Here is a 17,479-nt window from a genome sequence, read left to right as displayed (position 1 = left end):
AAGACATTTGCTGAAGAGGACAGAAAAAACAAAAATTGAAGATCACTATCAAAATTTTTAAACTTAAGCAGCACTTACTCTATGTTAATTGTATGCAATGCTAAACATATATATTCATAACTGTTACTTTTCATACCACTTCTTAAAAATTTCAAAAATAATTAACCTGAAACCAGCTACTTACTTAGGCCCCAAGTGCTTCAGAAAGTAACCCAACACTTTCAATGCTTGTACTCGAATGCTCTCACTTTTTGAAGCAAGTAACTTATACACAACACTAGGAAATAAAAAGAATTTTTTTTTAAATTGTGGAAATATGAAAAAAATATAAATTACATTACCAGAAAAACATCTAAAGCCAAAGGTAAATTTGTTTTAAATCTATACATAAATTCCCCTCTTGGGACAAGTACCGTATATTATCAAATGATATTCACATAAAAGTGAATTTTTCAACCTGTTTCACATATAGTATTTAAACATTGAAATTTAATTGTAATAAATATAAATAATATATGTTACGTTTATCATATTCAGGACAAAGGGCACGTTTTTAAGAAAACATTTGTGTTAACAAAATATTTTGCTTTCACTCATGGAGGATTTTTGTATGATTAAAAATAATTCATTTTAATGTATCCATTTAGTTGTAAGCCGTTGATGCAAATTTAGTATATGGTATTCTTGTTAAAGAAAATAGCTCATCCCTCCATTTTCTATATTATCCTTTTAAAGTGTTAAGGGGGTAGTATTATTTAAATGTGCTAACAGCATCAAAGCAAAAATATTAAGTATAACAACTTCCCACAGTTATCAAGATATGACCCTTGAATCAGGTTTATGGTAGAGTTTTAAATATCTCATAGAACCTCAGCAAACTTTGCCCGCTGTACTAAATGAAAAACGTCTACTTTCCAGTAGAGGGAAACAGATTGCCAGGCCTGACGCACTTGTGTACTATGGTCAGATTGACCAAATTCACTAAAGAACTCAGCATGCTAATACTTTACCAAAATAAAAGTATCTACAAATAAGTGTAATATTTTCTTAACCTGAAAAGAAGCATATCCCCAAATGTCTGTATTTATACAGACATTCACACAGACACAAACTAGAAAAGAAGTCAACAAACTGAAAATTGGACATCTGAATACTCCAGCTTCACCCACAAAAAAATTCTCATAAATTAATTTAAAATGGAAAAAAGTTTGAATCATGAGTTCCTTCTGTTTGTATATAATAGATTTCTTAACATTATGTAAAGTTTATAATGAATGAGGTGATTCTTCCCATCTGTAAAGCTGCAATTTATTCAGTTAATTAACACTTTATGGCTGAGTTCGTTTTAAGAGTTCCAGTTTACTGAAATGCATTCTTAACAGGACAACCTACAAACGAAGTTAATCGGCTGCAATTAGTTCAAAACGTAGGTGTAAGAATCTTAAACCACAAAAGAAAATCTGAGCACATCTTATCTGTTAACCCTCTTACAGGTTAAAACCATGGAAAACACAGGCAGGATTACTGTGGAAGGTCTCAGCATGTCACAGTTAATTCATAGAAATTAAAACTATGTTCATAAGAATAGTGATCTCTGTAAATCGCTCATTTGGAAACATACTTGTGTCTATAGATTGCCTGTGTACTTAAGAGTTCTTAGATCAAGCCAGTTTAGAAATGGAAGAACAGACAGGTGGATCTCTCAACACGTCTTATATTTATAGCTTTCATTTACTTCTATATTTGGATTGATAATCTGACAAACATTTTTACAGAAATTTCATAATTTTTAAAGAAGACTAGAGTCTTTACTGTATTCCGTTGCGTTGATCAAAGGCAGGGATCATAGTGCTTGGTTGTTCCGACATCAGTGCCACTAACAGCTGAAGCACATCGATTAAATTGTCATCCTAAAAAACAAAAGAGAACTATGGCATACATCCCTTTAAAAACAGTATTTATTGATAAATGAAGATAAAACTTCATACTAAAAATAAGATAACCAAATGTTTAAAAATATACTTCATTAAAAATGCTTTTATTACAATATAAAATTTTGTAATTACAGTAAAACTCGGATATTCATTCACTATCATCATCGGGGCATTGGTCAAATTCCCAAAAGTTAGATTTTTTTTTTTTTTTTTTTTAACTTAAACAGAAGCATATATATTAAATGAGTACTCCATCCAAAAATGGCAATTGTTTTAAATGTTACTTAATTTTAGCCTCATGTTTCAATTAGAACAGACAGAGAAAAGTTTGATATAATAAAACCCAGTGATAACCAATGCTGTGCAACACCAAATGAGGTTAACATCATCCAAGGAAAAAAGAAAACAAACCTTGCGTTACTTCTAACTATCAAAACCACAGTATTACAGGAACAGGTTTCCTGTTTATGATCTGCACGGATTTTTCCACAAGTAAGCGTGTATGTGTTTTACATGTTTTGAGCATACAGATGGACAATGGTTGTGTGAACTATGTGACAAAAGTATTTTTTTTTCCTTTTTCCATGGACTAATCTTTAAATCATTTTCCAGAGAAAAGCCAAGCAAAATGACACCTTTTATTGGCTAACTAAAAAGATTACAATATGCAAGCTTTCGAGGCAACTCAGGCCCCTTCTTCAGGGCCTTACAAGATTACATCTTGCCAGAAGAAGGGGCCCGAGTTGCCTCGAAAGCTTGCATATTGTAATCTTTTTAGTTAGCCAATAAAAGGTGTCATTTTGCTTGGCTTTTCTCGACATTCATAATGGCTAACACGGTACAACACCCTAGTACTACAATCATTTTCCATAAACAGAAATTGGTCACCAATGCATTCTATTGTATTATAAACTGTTTTTCCTCCATTCTGCATCAAAACAGAAGATTAAACATTTTTCTCTGTCATAAATGCAAACTACATGAGTTAAGTAACATATTAAAAAATACATAATTGTTGTGTGGAGTATTCTTTTAAACAGTGTATGCAAAAATACTGTGTAGATAGTGATTTACTAATCATTACATTATAAAGTTCAAACATCCTTTATGAACAGTACTGAAGAAATACATTTACTTTTTTTTTTAGCAATAGCCACCAATCATGCACTAACTTATGCAACTCTGGCCTTCATTATTATGTTTTTTTTTTCTTCTTTTTTTAAAAAGTTGTTTGGTCACGTCAATAAGTTTTAGGCAAAACTGAGAACTCCGTAACCATCACAGACTCAACCATGCATGAGAAGACTATTACATGGTCTTGATAGCAATTATTATTATTACAGTAAGTTTCTGGGTGAAGTTGACTTCAACAGCAAAACAGTTTTAAGAGCAAGGTTTGTTTTTTCCATTCCTTAGTTCCACATATAAAACATAAAATCGTTTGCACAATCAAAATGTACATATATATTTTAACATACTGAAGCACAGATTTTTATTTTTTTTTATAACAGTATTTTGGTCCAACATAATAAAGAAAAAAGCTCCAGCATCCTCACTGTATATGTTGAACCCAGTTTTACAGATTAAACAGATTTGTTTTTGCATACAAAATATGGTAGCACTGTTGAGGAAAATTACAGATATGACAGTATGAATCAACCAACAAGACAGAAATGTACCCTTTCTTAGGATAATTGATTTACAGTATGTTTTTCAATGTATTCTAAGGATTGAAAAAAACGCTTTAAATTGCCACATTTTGAATAAAAAATGCACAACATATAAGACACCACCGAACAAGACTTGAAGAACAATTATTAAACTGAAGTTTTCACACCATAAACAGTTAACACTTCATTTCAGTTTTAAAAGTACATTTCTACTCTAATTACTTTGCCATGAATTTGCAAGTTAACAAAAATTAAGGTTTTCTGAAAGCCTAGCACATCAATATACTTAAACAAAAGCAGAGGCCATTGAAGCCATAGTATAAAAATGTTTTCATTACTTAAAGTAAATCACTATTTTTACTTCTAATACCATCAAGTATTTTCACAACATGATGAATGTTTAAGGTTTTAAAAGATAAACAACAAAAATAGCTTGTTTCCCATAAAAAGAAAATCTAAAAAGCAACTGGTTTTCTTAAAAAATAAAATAAAATACAATGGTACTTGGGGGGGGGGGGGAATTTCCATACACGATAGCACTTACCTAGGCTGCCACCTAGTGGCAAAAAAAATTCAAAGCATATAACAGTACCAAGAACTGAGCACTCATATTCCATGAGTTCATGAAATTAACTACACTATGTTGTTTCAAAAATGTAAGTTATTTATAAAAGCAGAAAGGAGTTTACTCTTTTTGTGTCAAACTGCTAATATATAACACTAAGTAACTGTCATAAACCATAAAATAATGGTTATTCAAACTTGCCCTTAAAAATCTAAAAATCTATAAAAATACATATGCAATAAAGATTTCACCTGCTAAATGTATATTTATGAGTCAAAAGCTATGTGCACACTAAAACTGACTCAATTTCAATTACTGGCTCGTATACATTTTTTTTTTTTACTATTCAAATTAATTTTGCATGTATCTCAAACCCAGCAAGAGCATGTACAGATTATCTATTCTGAATAGGCCTTGCATGCGTAAATTTAAAAAAAAATAAATAAAATTGATGTGGCCACTAGACCACAATAAACAAGAACAGCATGCTGGCTGCTGCACTGCTTAATACTGCTTTCATTGCAGGATGGTCATCTCATAATAAGAAAGTGAAACAAAAAATAAAAAAAAAAGCTATTGCTTTAAGTGCAATCATCACTGCTGTATCTGTTCAGAGAAACCTGGGGACAAAAGACAGGAATCAAGACTAATGAAAGCAACATACAAAAGGGTCTTAAAGAAAACAGTGGTTTGAAATTTTTGGAATATTAAGTAGAATGTTCAATTGGTTAGGTAAGCATTTGCCAGGAAGACTTACCTTGGAAAAATACACACCTGAGGCAATGTTTTCCCTTCAGAAAACACATAGCAATTGGACTGTATTGGCTGAAAATAGTTGGGCCTAATTTTTTTTTTTTTTTTCTTTTTTTCAGTGACCATGTTTACTTTTTAGTCGCCGGCCGAGTTGGTACTCTATTCCATCTTGATTTTGCAGAAATAGGTGAAAGTTGCGTAAATTCTTATTTAAAACTAAGTGTTGAATTTCCAGACAAGTCAGATTTAAGCATTCAGATGTAAGTCATGTTCAAAATGCATGTCTGTATCAGATTTAGTAATACATATAAAACGGGTCTAAATCTGATCTGAATAGTTCTGACTTTGTGTGTTGTTTTTTGCTGTTAACATTTTGCTAAAAAGATCAAATCTGTGACCCACGTTTTTGGGTGTTTTTGGAGCTGGGGTAGATTAGTACAGAGCTGCACAGCGAATGTAGCCCAAAACAGCTGGTAATGTTCTACATGATTTATTTTCTTAATAGCCAGTTACTAATGACTATTATGATAATCATTGCATAGCAACATTCATCACCAAGCACCTTTCAAATTGAGAGCTTTCCAAATGATCATACCTTTTTCACCCAGTATGCAACACTTAACACTACATTCACCCATGAATCATGTATATAACAAAGCAAAACTACTGAAAGGAAACAAACTCTTATTTAATATCAGAATCACATAACTTAGTGAAACAATAATAACACTGTTTAAACAGTAAAATTGATGAACTACTGATTTGTTCTCTGAAGATAAATCTAAAAAAATTCAAGGTTTAAATGTATTGCATTATCCAATTAATAACAGTTTTTTTTTATTCCATTTTTGCTACACTGGCAACCAGATATGTGCATATCAAGAATTGCATTGTATTAAGTATACTAAAACATTGTGCTAAAACTATTAATTCAACCATCCATTTTTCTAACCTGTTTAATCTAGATTAGGCTCACTAGAGCTAAAAGCCACAGGTCATAATCATGCACACAATTACACTCATTTATACTGGGATATATTAGAGCTACCAATTAGGCTAACATGTACATATTTGGGATGTGGGATATTTAATACAATTATGGGAGCCAATCCCACAACCTCAAAGTGTACACATCTGTAGAAGTTATGTTTTCTAGACTAACTTGTTTTCCTTTGCTGCGTGTCAGTTTCATAGGATTGAAAAAAAAAACTGCACATTTGTATGCTTTAGATTTATGCTTGGTAATAACACTTTCACAAAACATAAAAAACCTGGTGCAACTAGTAGACACCCAATCTGTGCCTTTTTTAATCTTGGGTTAAGAAGATCCATCTATCTCTGCATTCATATTCCAACTAAAGACCAGCATCTTTTGCTGCAGCACTCTAAATGCCAAACATTAATTTACACTTAATCGTGGCTTTACTATACAGCTGCATTTATGTTCATTATGTCAAGAGTACAGTACTTCAACTACAATACAGAAAGCTTGCACGTTTCATAATCTACAACACATATAAATGCACAGTTGGATAAAAGATGAAAAACTAAATAAAAAATGACCAGTGAACAATTAAAAAAAAAAAAAAAAAATCTTTGTTACTTATCGCTGATGACACTGCTATCGTGGGCTGCATCAGGAGTGGGCAGGAGGAGGAGTATAGGAACCTAATCAAGGACTTTGTTAAATGGTCCGACTCAAACCACCTACACCTGAACACCAGCAAAACCAAGGAGCTGGTGGTGGATTTTAGGAGACCCAGGCCTCTCCTGGACCCCGTGATCATCAGAGGTGACTGTGTGCAGAGGGTGCAGACCTATAAATACCTGGGAGTGCAACTGGATGATAAATTGGACTGAACAGCCAATACTGATGCTCTGTGCAAGAGAGGACAGAGCCGGTTATACTTCCATAGAAGGCTGGCGTCCTTCAACATCTGCAATAAGATGCTGCAGATGTTCTATCAGACGGTGGTGGCGAGTGCCCTCTTCTACGCAGTGGTGTGCTGGGGATGCAGCATAAAGAAGGAGGACACCTCACGCCTGGAAAAACTGGTGAGGAAGGCAGGCTCTATTGTAGGCACGGAGCTGGACAGCTTGACATCTGTGGCAGAGCGACGGGCACTGAGCAGGCTCCTGTCAATCATGGAGAATCCACTGCATCCACTAAACAGGATCATCTCCAGACAGAGGAGCAGCTTCAGCGACAGACTGCTGTCACCGTCCTGCTCCACTAACAGACTGAGGAGATCGTTCCTCCCCCACACTATGCGACTCTTCAATTCCACCCGGGGAGGGTAAATGTTAACATTATACAAAGTTATTGTCTGTTTTACCTGCATTTTTTATGACTCTAATTTAATATTGTTTCTTTATCAGTATGCTGCTGCTGGAGTATGTGAATTTCCCCTTGGGATTTACAAGGTATCTACCTATCTATCTAATCCTCCATCTTTAACATATTATGTTCATCATTTACTACTTTTTACCTGCCAATTCATCTCTTCTCCCATGAAGTCACAAACGCTTTTGAGATCCAATTTAAAAAGGTCATCTTGTGAACTGTTGAATGATTTTTATATATAGTACTGCCTCTATTACATTCATACCCTGCTGTCACTCTCTCGAGCGCTCCTATTTAAACAGACTTCTTCCAAATTCAAAATCACATATTTTGCATAATATAGCCACCTGCTTGTAAGCCCTCACTAGTGCTCAACTTTAATTTCTGATTAGGTCTATACTTAAAACACATTTATCCTGAATAACTGGACACATTTAGACATACTGTAAATAGGTTCTACACGCCTGTCTTAACATATCTTAAGAACTTACTACCCTGTGTTTTGCTTTTGAAAATGCATTTTACAACAAACTAAAAAACACAAAAAGAATTTGTTACAGAATCACTATTGCTGAAAAATACTGCATCTAAAAGTAATATCATAGAAATATTTGTCATCTAATGCTGTAACAATTTGATGAATATACTTATTTTTATGTTAAAAAGAGCATTTCCCTTTAAATAACAGAAGAAACTAAGCTGTAATAAATTAATATGCGAAGCAATTTACCTCATGGATTGTCAGCAAATAGCTGAGAATACTCTGCAACTCATCTTCTTTCACTCCATAATCCTAAGGAAAATTAGCATTGCAAAAAAAGAAAAAAGTAAACACAAGGAAAATAAAGAACTAAAAACAGTTCCAATCTTTGGCACCAGTGTTAAAACACTGTTTACTAATCAGAACAAAAACAAAATGTTGCAATACTTTACTGACACATGCAAGGTTAAACTGGCATTCCACTGGTAATTTCAAGGTTAATAGACAGACAAAAAAAATCAAAACGCAGCATATGCAAAAAGAAATTGCTCTAAATTTTACACAAGAAAAATAAAGACTTATTCCCTTTTGCTTGTTTAATTTTGCCACTGGAAATTGAGCAGTTACACAACTGAACTTCTCCTTCAAATGCAGCATGTAACTACACAATCATTGTACTACACTGCATGAGAACAGATTCATTCTTTTATCAAGACATAGATTACAGGCTGGAAAGACTTGGTAGGTATGCAGATGTTTTCCTTTGCCAAGTATTTTATTCCATTCATATTCTAAATGTTGCAAAAGCTCAGAACCAAGACTGTATTCAAGTTACTGCTTAGCAAAAGACTGTTCTAAACAGTCAGGGGTAGATAAACTGATTTTGAAGGGATTCAACAATTGTTGTTTCCGACACTCAAGTAATAAACCACAGATATGAATTGTCCTTGTAATGAGTCATGCTGCACTTCTACCTCCAGTTCGGAGAAATCACAGAAATGTTCAGGAGCTTTGCAGAACTCCACAAGATGCTTTGAAGTTAATGGGGACAGAGGACCGGAACTAGTTTTGAGTTGATTTTAATGGTGCAATGGTCTTATAAGTGTCCCTGAGAGCTACGGAAAAGTCTGCCAGCAAGTCTGGACTGAATATTGTGGCCAAAAATCTAATGTGCACTGAGGCAACAGTGCCAACCAGTGCACCACTGTGCCTCATACAAAAGACACAGAAGGAAAAAAAAGCCAAAAATTAAATACAACAAAGGGCCAGAAACTAGCAATAAGAAAATAGTTTTGTTTTATTTCCCCAAGCACATCTTAGTAGTGCTTGAGACAGAGCCATGACCAAGTTGACAATGATCTTGAAAGTTCTGTAATGTCATGTTGGCCTGACAAACCATCATAGGATGCTTGGGGGAAAAAAATGTTCACCTAATCTGGCCACTTATCGAATTTCCATTAATATATTCAGCGAAGAAAGTCACAGGGAAACACGGCATATTCTCGGCAGAAAATGCTTTGGCAAATTTTGCCGATCAACACTAGCACCCAACTATAAGCGTCAAAGCAGATTTCATTTACACGTGTGAAAGTGGCAAAGAAAATTAACTAGTCTTTTATATCAAGTTCAGGAAGAATACTATATCATTAAAACAATAAGCACTGCAGAAAGAAAATTTTTTAACCAATTAAAAAGTCAATACCATGGTTTTCCAATCTAACTTTGTTAAACTGAACACAACTGATGTTTTTCAAAACTATGTTCATTACAAGCTATTCCAATAATTAAACCATCACACAATGATTTGCACAATACCTTCATTATTAACTGTTTTATAAACAGCAAGAGGAATGCTCTCAGAGAAAGTATTTCCTTCTGGTTTGGTCTGGGACCATCTTTTAAAGAAAAAGAATAAAATAAGCTGTTTATTAAATAAGAATCCAACAGAATATGATATTGCATAACATGACTAAAGGTACAGACACTTGACAATCTCATAACTATAATTCTGAACAAAAATTCAAATGATTATTGTCATCAAAGACAGTACAGGATTAATTCTAAAACATCACTATTTCCATATTGTGAATATTTGGATTTTAACTTCCTCTTTGTTACACAAAGATATTTAAATTTATTTAATATTACATATTACTTACCCAGGCCTTTTGGAGTAACACCACTACGATCTTGGGGATTTACTACCCAGTAGTAATATTTCAGTGTATGCATTACTTGCAGCACTGTTCCAACTCTGCGGATTGCATTATATATAGTAACAGTGCTGATAAATTCAGTAGATAAGTAGGTATACAGCTGTAGTTGCACCTAAAACACACACAAACGTTAACTGAAATTGATAAAGACAAACAGGGTGACATACTTCTCATAAAAATCATACATACTAACAATATATACAATAATAAAACAACTACTGTATAATTACTGTATTTCTTAATATCACATGATACTGTAATACTACAGTTGAAGAGATTTTGCTTTTGTATCTCTATAATTTCTGGAAAGCAGCACACCAATAAGAATAGCCACCATACAGAAAAATTCCAAAGTAGAAAAGTATTAAAAATTAATGTTTAGGTACATCTTTGTCTGAAACTTTTTAAAATACTGCAAAAATCAACTCACATTAGTGTTCTAACAAAAACTGACCAACATCTATGAACTGGACACTTTATTAAAAAGGCAGAGTAGGTTTTTGGATGTATTTAAATACAATCTTCAAAGAATCATGAAGTGCTTTATTATGGCAAAATAACTTTATAGGTGATAAAAAGGAAATAATACAAAGGAATAAATCAACACTTATATGGAGAAACATATTGTTCTTTACCAATTATTTGGAGCAGTTTAACACTAAAATAGATTTTCTTTGTAAAAACAGAAGTGAGGTGAGTGTTGAGTGCTAAGATTTATGCATTGTCTTCAGAAAATAGTATTGCACGTGTTATTTTCATTCACATGGATTGTGTTTTGATTTACTCTGTTCCACAAGTAAATAATAAAATCAGGAAAGTGGATCATCAGCATTTTCAGTGAATTATCACTTAATAAGGCCTAAAAAATATTTAAAACAGATAAATCATATTTAGAGGTACCTTGGCTGGAGCATGAATCCAGAGAGCAGGATTGAAAAGAATGTGATCACAGAGCTGTTTAAGCAGGTGGACACCATTTTGTAGGTTGCTGAGGTATCTGGCAAAAGCAAGGAAGAGCTCCAACACAGCCCTGGTGATGTGGGCCTTGGAAGACTAAAAAAATATGCATTTTTCTTTTGTTATTTCTGTAAGACTGCAAACTCAAAATTATTTTGAAAATTCAAAGCTATTTTAAAAAAAACTTCACTCAGGCTATGCATAAACCCAAATAGATTGCATCACCTTGACCATTACCAAACTGTGATTAAAACATCACATTTCAGTTTGTGACTTGAGAACTAACAAAACTGTAACCTGCAATAAATTAGTTAAAAGTGTGTAACATTGTTCAATTTAGGTTTCAAGTAGACTTTAGCTTACTAACCCTTACCTTTTCCAGGCAGTAGCCAATCACAAGAAAGCCCTTGCAAGCTAGGACCTGCTCTTGCATAGCAACAGAGCTCTTCAATAGCTCCATGACAAAAGCCAGCAGAGTGGAACTAAGAAAAGAGAAAGAAAATAACATGGGTCCGAAAATATTTTGGGAAAGTGATAAAATTTGCTGAAATTTAAAACATAAAAGTACAGTAAACAATTTAAAAATTAAATATTAGCAAGGGAAAAAAAAACTGAGCTTGAACATGCAAAAACCTATTTTATTTCAAACACAATAAGGAAAAAAAGACTAATGTGATAAATCACATTGTCACATATAAACATCCTTAACATGCTTTTAATAACTAATATTCTAGGGATGAGGGAATAACAAAAACAACTTTTGACAAAAAATGAAAACTAAATTACAATGTTTCTGCCAGAATGCAGGCGTCTTTAAAACCAAAGCTGATTAAGAGTATGTCAACCTCCTCTCCACTCATATAGTTAAAATTCAAGTGTTGTAGATCAGAGAAATATTTATGAGCTTTCAATCAAGAAAATGGATAGCTCTGAGCTGCAACAGCTATGATGCTAAAACAGCTCCAAAAGAAGCCAAATTATAAAAAGAGAACTGCATCACCCAGCATGGCATACCTGCACAAGCAAACCACAAGCAATACAGCCTTCTGCAAATTTTGTCAATGCTCAAATTAGCACATCTATTAAAGGATCCCACAGTAGAAAATTTTGATAGATTAACCTAACATTCATTTTCCAATTTTAAACACACATCAGAATTTTAAAAAAATATTTTATTTCACTCAATTTGAATATTGTGTTTTCATCCCTCTCCGAAACCTTTCAAGTCTTCCATTTGCAAGTGACACAAATTTTAGTATGTTTCACTTCTAATTTTAAATCAATTGTGATGTATAATCAAGACGGCAGCCAATGTACATCTGTTAGCTCCCATGAAATGGTGCAGTTTGTTATTTTTGTTGTTCTTACTTTCATTCACAGTGTTCACATGTTCATTAATTATAAACCTCAAAGAACAAAGGACATGATCGGAAGTTTGGCTAACCAGCCACGGTTGCTCAGTACCCACCTTGCTAACATGAAACTGCTAAAATTCCTACAAAATCAGATGGATTCTGGCTAAGGCTTTGAAAACTATCTCTGAGAGCAAGAGACTGGTACAATTTAATACACAGTCGACCCTTGACATACGACCAGCCTGACATGTGAACAACTTGGTTTACGACCAAAATTTTTTTTTTTTGAATTACGACCAACATCCTGCGTTATGACCCAAATGCAGTCACGTGTATCCGCTTGTGTGATTGTAAACAACAGCCAAGAGCATTTGTAAGCGCCAGTCGGAGCCCAGATACATGTGTTTGTGGACGTAATTTCGGTCAGTGCAGTGATTTATATAATTTATTTCGATAATTGCTAAGGAAGGAAGAGAAGGTAACAAAGGTAAAGAAAGCGATCACAATCGAAACGAAGAAGGAAATTGTGTGTAAATATGAGAGTGGCGTTAGTGTGACCAATCTCACTGATATGTACAGCATGTCGAAATCCGCTATCTCGACAATTTTACAAAGAAAAGATTTGTATAAGGAAACTCCTTCCAAACAATAACCACCTTCCATTTCATTTTCCTCCTCCTTCCTTCCTGCAAGCCAAAGATGTCAACTTAAATGGTGAGTACAGTATGAAATTGTTGTTTCTGGTAGGCTAGGCACTTTTTATAACTTTTTGGTTAGTACATTAGAAACATTATTGGTGTTTTTGGTAAATTGTGCACATTATACAACCCAACCCTTTTTTATTAAAAAAAGTTAAATGTTGCTGTGGGAGGTTCGGAAAACACATTAAGGGCATTTCCATTATTTCTTATGGGAAAAATAGTCAACTTACAACCAACTTGAGTTACAACCCGCCCTCGCGAATGAATTGAGTTCGTAAGTCAAGGGTCCACTGTATACAGAAACCTGGCTTAATGAAGAATGCTGCACCTCACTATATAAATGTATAGCTTTATTTTTCATTTAGACAGGATCTCAGCATACAGTAAGAAGAAAAGGGGATGGGGTTAACAAAACTGATTTACAACTTTAACTTTAAATGAATCTGTTATTACATTTGCTTTCAGGTGTTAGTTTGGCAACCTCAACACTATGAATATAAATTATCTTAACACTGTAAAAAAATTGCAGTAAACGTATTGGTTTGCAGCAACCCTCTGTATCACAAATATGTTAGAAAGAAGGCCAACTCAATTCTGTCAGACAATGGCCATCCTCTTTTTTTTCCTACATTTCAGCTGTTGTGATCAGGCTGCAAATTTAGGTTCCCAAGGGTAAAGAGCAAAAACTTTAAGAGCTGTTTAATTCCTATATCATTTTTCAATCTACAGTGCATCCGAAAAGTATTCACAGCGCATCACTTTTTCCACATTTTGTTATGTTACAGCCTTATTCCAAAATGGATTCAATTCATTTTTTTTCCTCAGAATTCTACACACAATACCCCATAATGACAAAAAAAAAGTTTACTTTAGGTTTTTGCAAATTTATTAAAAATAAAAAAACTGAGAAACCCCATGTACATTAGTATTCACAGCCTTTGCTCAGTACTTTGTCAATGCACCTTTGGCAGCAATTACAGCCTCAAGTCTTGTTGAATATGATGCCACAAGCTTGGCACACCTATCCTTGGCCAGTTTCGACCATTCCTTTTTGCAGCACCTCTCAAGCTCCATCAGGTTGGATGGGAAGCGTCGGTGCACAGCCATTTTAAGATATCTCCAGAGATGTTCAATCAGATTCAAGTCTGGGCTCTGGCTGGGCCACTCAAGGACATTCATAGAGTTGTCCTGAAGCCACTCTGATATCTTGGCTGTGTGCTTAGGGTCGTTGTCCTGCTGAAATATGAACCGTCGCCCCAGTCTGAGGTCAAGAGCGCTCTGGAGCAGGTTTTCATCCAGGATGTCTCTGTACATTGATACAGTCATCTTTCCCTTTATCCTGACTAGTCTCCCAGTCCCTGCCGCTGAAAAACATCCCCACAGCATGATGCTGCCACCACCATGCTTCACTGTAGGGATGGTATTAGCCTGGTGATGAGCGGTGCCTGGTTTCCTCCAAACGTGACGCCTGGCATTCACACCAAAGAGTTCAATCTTTGTCTCATCAGACCAGAAAATTTTCTTTCTCATGGTCTAAGAGTCCTTCAGGTGCCTTTTGGCAAACTCCAGGCGGGCTGCCATGTGCCTTTTACTAAGGAGTGGCTTCCGTCTGGCCACTCTACCATATAGGCCTGATTGGTGGATTGCTGCAGAGATGGTTGTCCTTCTGGAAGGTTCTCCTCTCTCCACAGAGGACCTCTGGAGCTCTGACAGAGTGACCATCAGGTTCTTGGTCACCTCCCTGACTAAGGTCCTTCTCCCCCGATCGCTCAGTTTAGATGGCCGGCCAGCTCTAGGAAGAGTCCTGGTGGTTTCGAACTTCTTCCACTTACGGATGATGGAGGCCACTGTGCTCATTGGGACCTTCAAAGCAGCAGAAATTTTTCTGTTACCTTCCCCAGATTTGTGCCTCGAGACAATCCTGTCTCGGAGGTCTACAGACAATTCCTTTGACTTCATGCTTGGTTTGTGCTCTGACATGAACTGTCAACTGTGGGACCTTATATAGACAGGTGTGTGCCTTTCCAAATCATGTCCAATCAACTGAATTTACCACAGGTGGTCTCCAATTAAGCTGCAGAAACATCTCAAGGATGATCAGGGGAAACAGGATGCACCTGAGCTCAATTTTGAGCTTCATGGCAAAGGCTGTGAATACTTATGTACATGTGTTTCCTCAATTTTTTTATTGTTAATAAATTTGCAAAAACCTCAAGTAAACTTTTTTCTCGTTGTCATTATGGGGTGTTGTGTGTAGAATTCTGAGGAAAAAAATGAATTTAATCCATTTTGCAATAAGGCTGTAACATAACAAAATGTGGAAAAAGTGATGCGCTGTGAATACTTTCCGGATGCACTGTATGTACTGTTAAAGGTAATAATTATTCTTCTTTGTACTAATTTTCAGTGTGTGTACTCATGATAACACTAGTTTTCAGTTGTTGTATCTTGGCTAATTTTCACATATCTGTGTAAGAAATGGTAGTGGTAACTTGTCACCTTTACTACAGCACAAAATTCACTGTAGCTTTAAGAGTTGCCACAAGCACATGCTAAGCCTCCACTTAAGCTGCTGTTTTGGGCAATTAGCAAGAAGGAGCCAGGAGCAACCACAAAGCTGACATCAAAAGTGCAAAAGACAGCTACCACAAGAAGGGAGAAACTATTTTAGAAACAACTAGAAACCAATACTAGGTACTAAGACAATCAAAACTGTAAAAGCAAACACACGGATGTGCCCCATTTCCAGATGAGTGTATGCATCTTCTATGCTCATTTTGATTCAAACAGCACAAAAACAGCTGGGACGCTTCCTGCTCAGCCAAATGATCATATTCTCAAGCTGTCCAAAGACTATGAATGGAGCTCTTGGATGGATGGACATTTATTTATGCTTACCTCATGGTTACATATTTATTGTCATATTTAACAATACATTTGCATATCTGTTTACTTATTAAATTATGACCAAAATAGTCCTCCAAAACAGTGATGTCTTATGTGTTATGTGAATGAAGCAAGCAAAGTGAAATACAGCATAGAAGAAAAGCACTTGAACTAGTTATTAAAAGGGTTCCAAATATCTGATAGTCACAAAGAACTTGTAAGCAACTCTAACATTTGAATCTTGATGTTAACATTTCTTACCATACTGTGGTATCTAGTTGGTCAGAAGAATGCTGGAGATAATCAAGTTGTGCAAACAGTGGAAACAGTACCTGTACCCCTCCAATGGAATGAATAGCACTTGGCACAGAATGCGTCACCACGGCTTTTACATTCTGCAGAAAGAGAAACGAAAGTCAACTTTCAAAGTCTACAATATAGTTGAAAGCAATTTTATACATATATACTGTACAGTGCATCCGGAAAGTATTCACAGCGCATCATTTTTTCCACATTTTGTTATGTTACAGCCTTATTGCAAAATGGATTAAATTCATTTTTTTCCTCAGAATTCTGCACACAACACCCCATAATGACAACGTGAAAAAAGTTTACTTGAGGTGTTTGCAAATTTATTAAAAATAAAAAAACGGAGAAATCCCATGTACATAAGTATTCACAACCTTTGCTCAATACTTTGTCGATGCACCTTTGGCAGCAAGAGTTGTCCTGAAGCCACTCCTTTGATATCTTGGCTGTGTGCTTAGGGTCGTTGTCCTGCTGAAAGATGAACCGTCGCCCCTGTCTGAGGTCAAGAGCGCTCTGGAGCAGGTTTTCATCCAGGATGTCTCTGTACATTGCTGCAGTCATCTTTCCCTTTATCCTGACTAGTCTCCCAGTCCCTGTCGCTGAAAAACATCCCCACAGCATGATGCTGCCACCACCATGCTTCACTGTAGGGATGGTATTGGCCTGGTGATGCACAGTGCCAGGTTTCCTCCAAACGTGACACCTGGCATTCACACCAAAGAGTTCAATCTTTGTCTCATAAGACCAGAGAATTTTCTTTCTCATGGTCCGAGAGTCCTTCAGGTGCCTTTTGGCAAACTCCAGGCGGGCTGCCATGTGCCTTTTACTAAGGAGTGGCTTCCGTCTGGCCACTCTACCATACAGGCCTGATCTGGAAGGTTCTCCTCTCTCCACAGAGGACCTCTGGAGCTCCTGACAGAGTGACCATCAGGTTCTTGGTCACCTCCCTGACTAAGGTCCTTCTCCCCCGATCGCTCAGTTTAGATGGCTGGCCAGCTCTAGGCAAAGTCCTGATGGTTTCGAACTTCTTCCACTTACGGATGATGGAGGCCACTGTGCTCATTGGGACCTTCAAAGCAGCAGAAATTTTTCTGTAACCTTCCCCAGATTTGTGCCTCGAGACAATCCTGTCTCGGAGGTCTACAGACAATTCCTTTGACTTCATGCTTGGTTTGTGCTCGGACATGAACTGTCAACTGTGGGACCTTCTATAGACAGGTGTTTGCCTTTCCAAATCAGGTCCAGACAACTGAATTTACCACAGGTGGACTCCAATTAAGCTGCAGAAACATCTCAAGGATGATCAGG

The 17,479-nt window shown here is 35.8% G+C and overlaps 1 protein-coding gene across 3 annotated transcripts in view; it reads right to left on the bottom strand.

Moving 5' to 3' along the window:
- Positions 1-17,479, bottom strand: part of lrba (LPS responsive beige-like anchor protein) — an 830,448-nt gene that overhangs the window by 707,035 nt on the left and 105,934 nt on the right. For all 3 annotated transcript variants that reach the window (XM_051928096.1, XM_051928098.1, XM_051928097.1), the window contains exons 10-17: positions 16,124-16,257; positions 11,294-11,402; positions 10,864-11,016; positions 9,907-10,075; positions 9,563-9,642; positions 7,997-8,059; positions 1,813-1,910; positions 185-277 (exon numbers count right to left, since the gene is read on the bottom strand). In XM_051928096.1, coding sequence (XP_051784056.1) covers positions 185-277; positions 1,813-1,910; positions 7,997-8,059; positions 9,563-9,642; positions 9,907-10,075; positions 10,864-11,016; positions 11,294-11,402; positions 16,124-16,257 — 899 coding nt within the window. The remainder of the gene's footprint in view (positions 1-184; positions 278-1,812; positions 1,911-7,996; positions 8,060-9,562; positions 9,643-9,906; positions 10,076-10,863; positions 11,017-11,293; positions 11,403-16,123; positions 16,258-17,479) is intronic.

Source organism: Erpetoichthys calabaricus, chromosome 5, assembly GCF_900747795.2.
Source record: "Erpetoichthys calabaricus chromosome 5, fErpCal1.3, whole genome shotgun sequence".
NCBI classification, from domain to species: Eukaryota; Metazoa; Chordata; class Cladistia; order Polypteriformes; family Polypteridae; genus Erpetoichthys; species Erpetoichthys calabaricus.
Note: the sequence above shows the minus strand (reverse complement) of the source record. Positions and strands in the feature narration are given on the sequence as shown.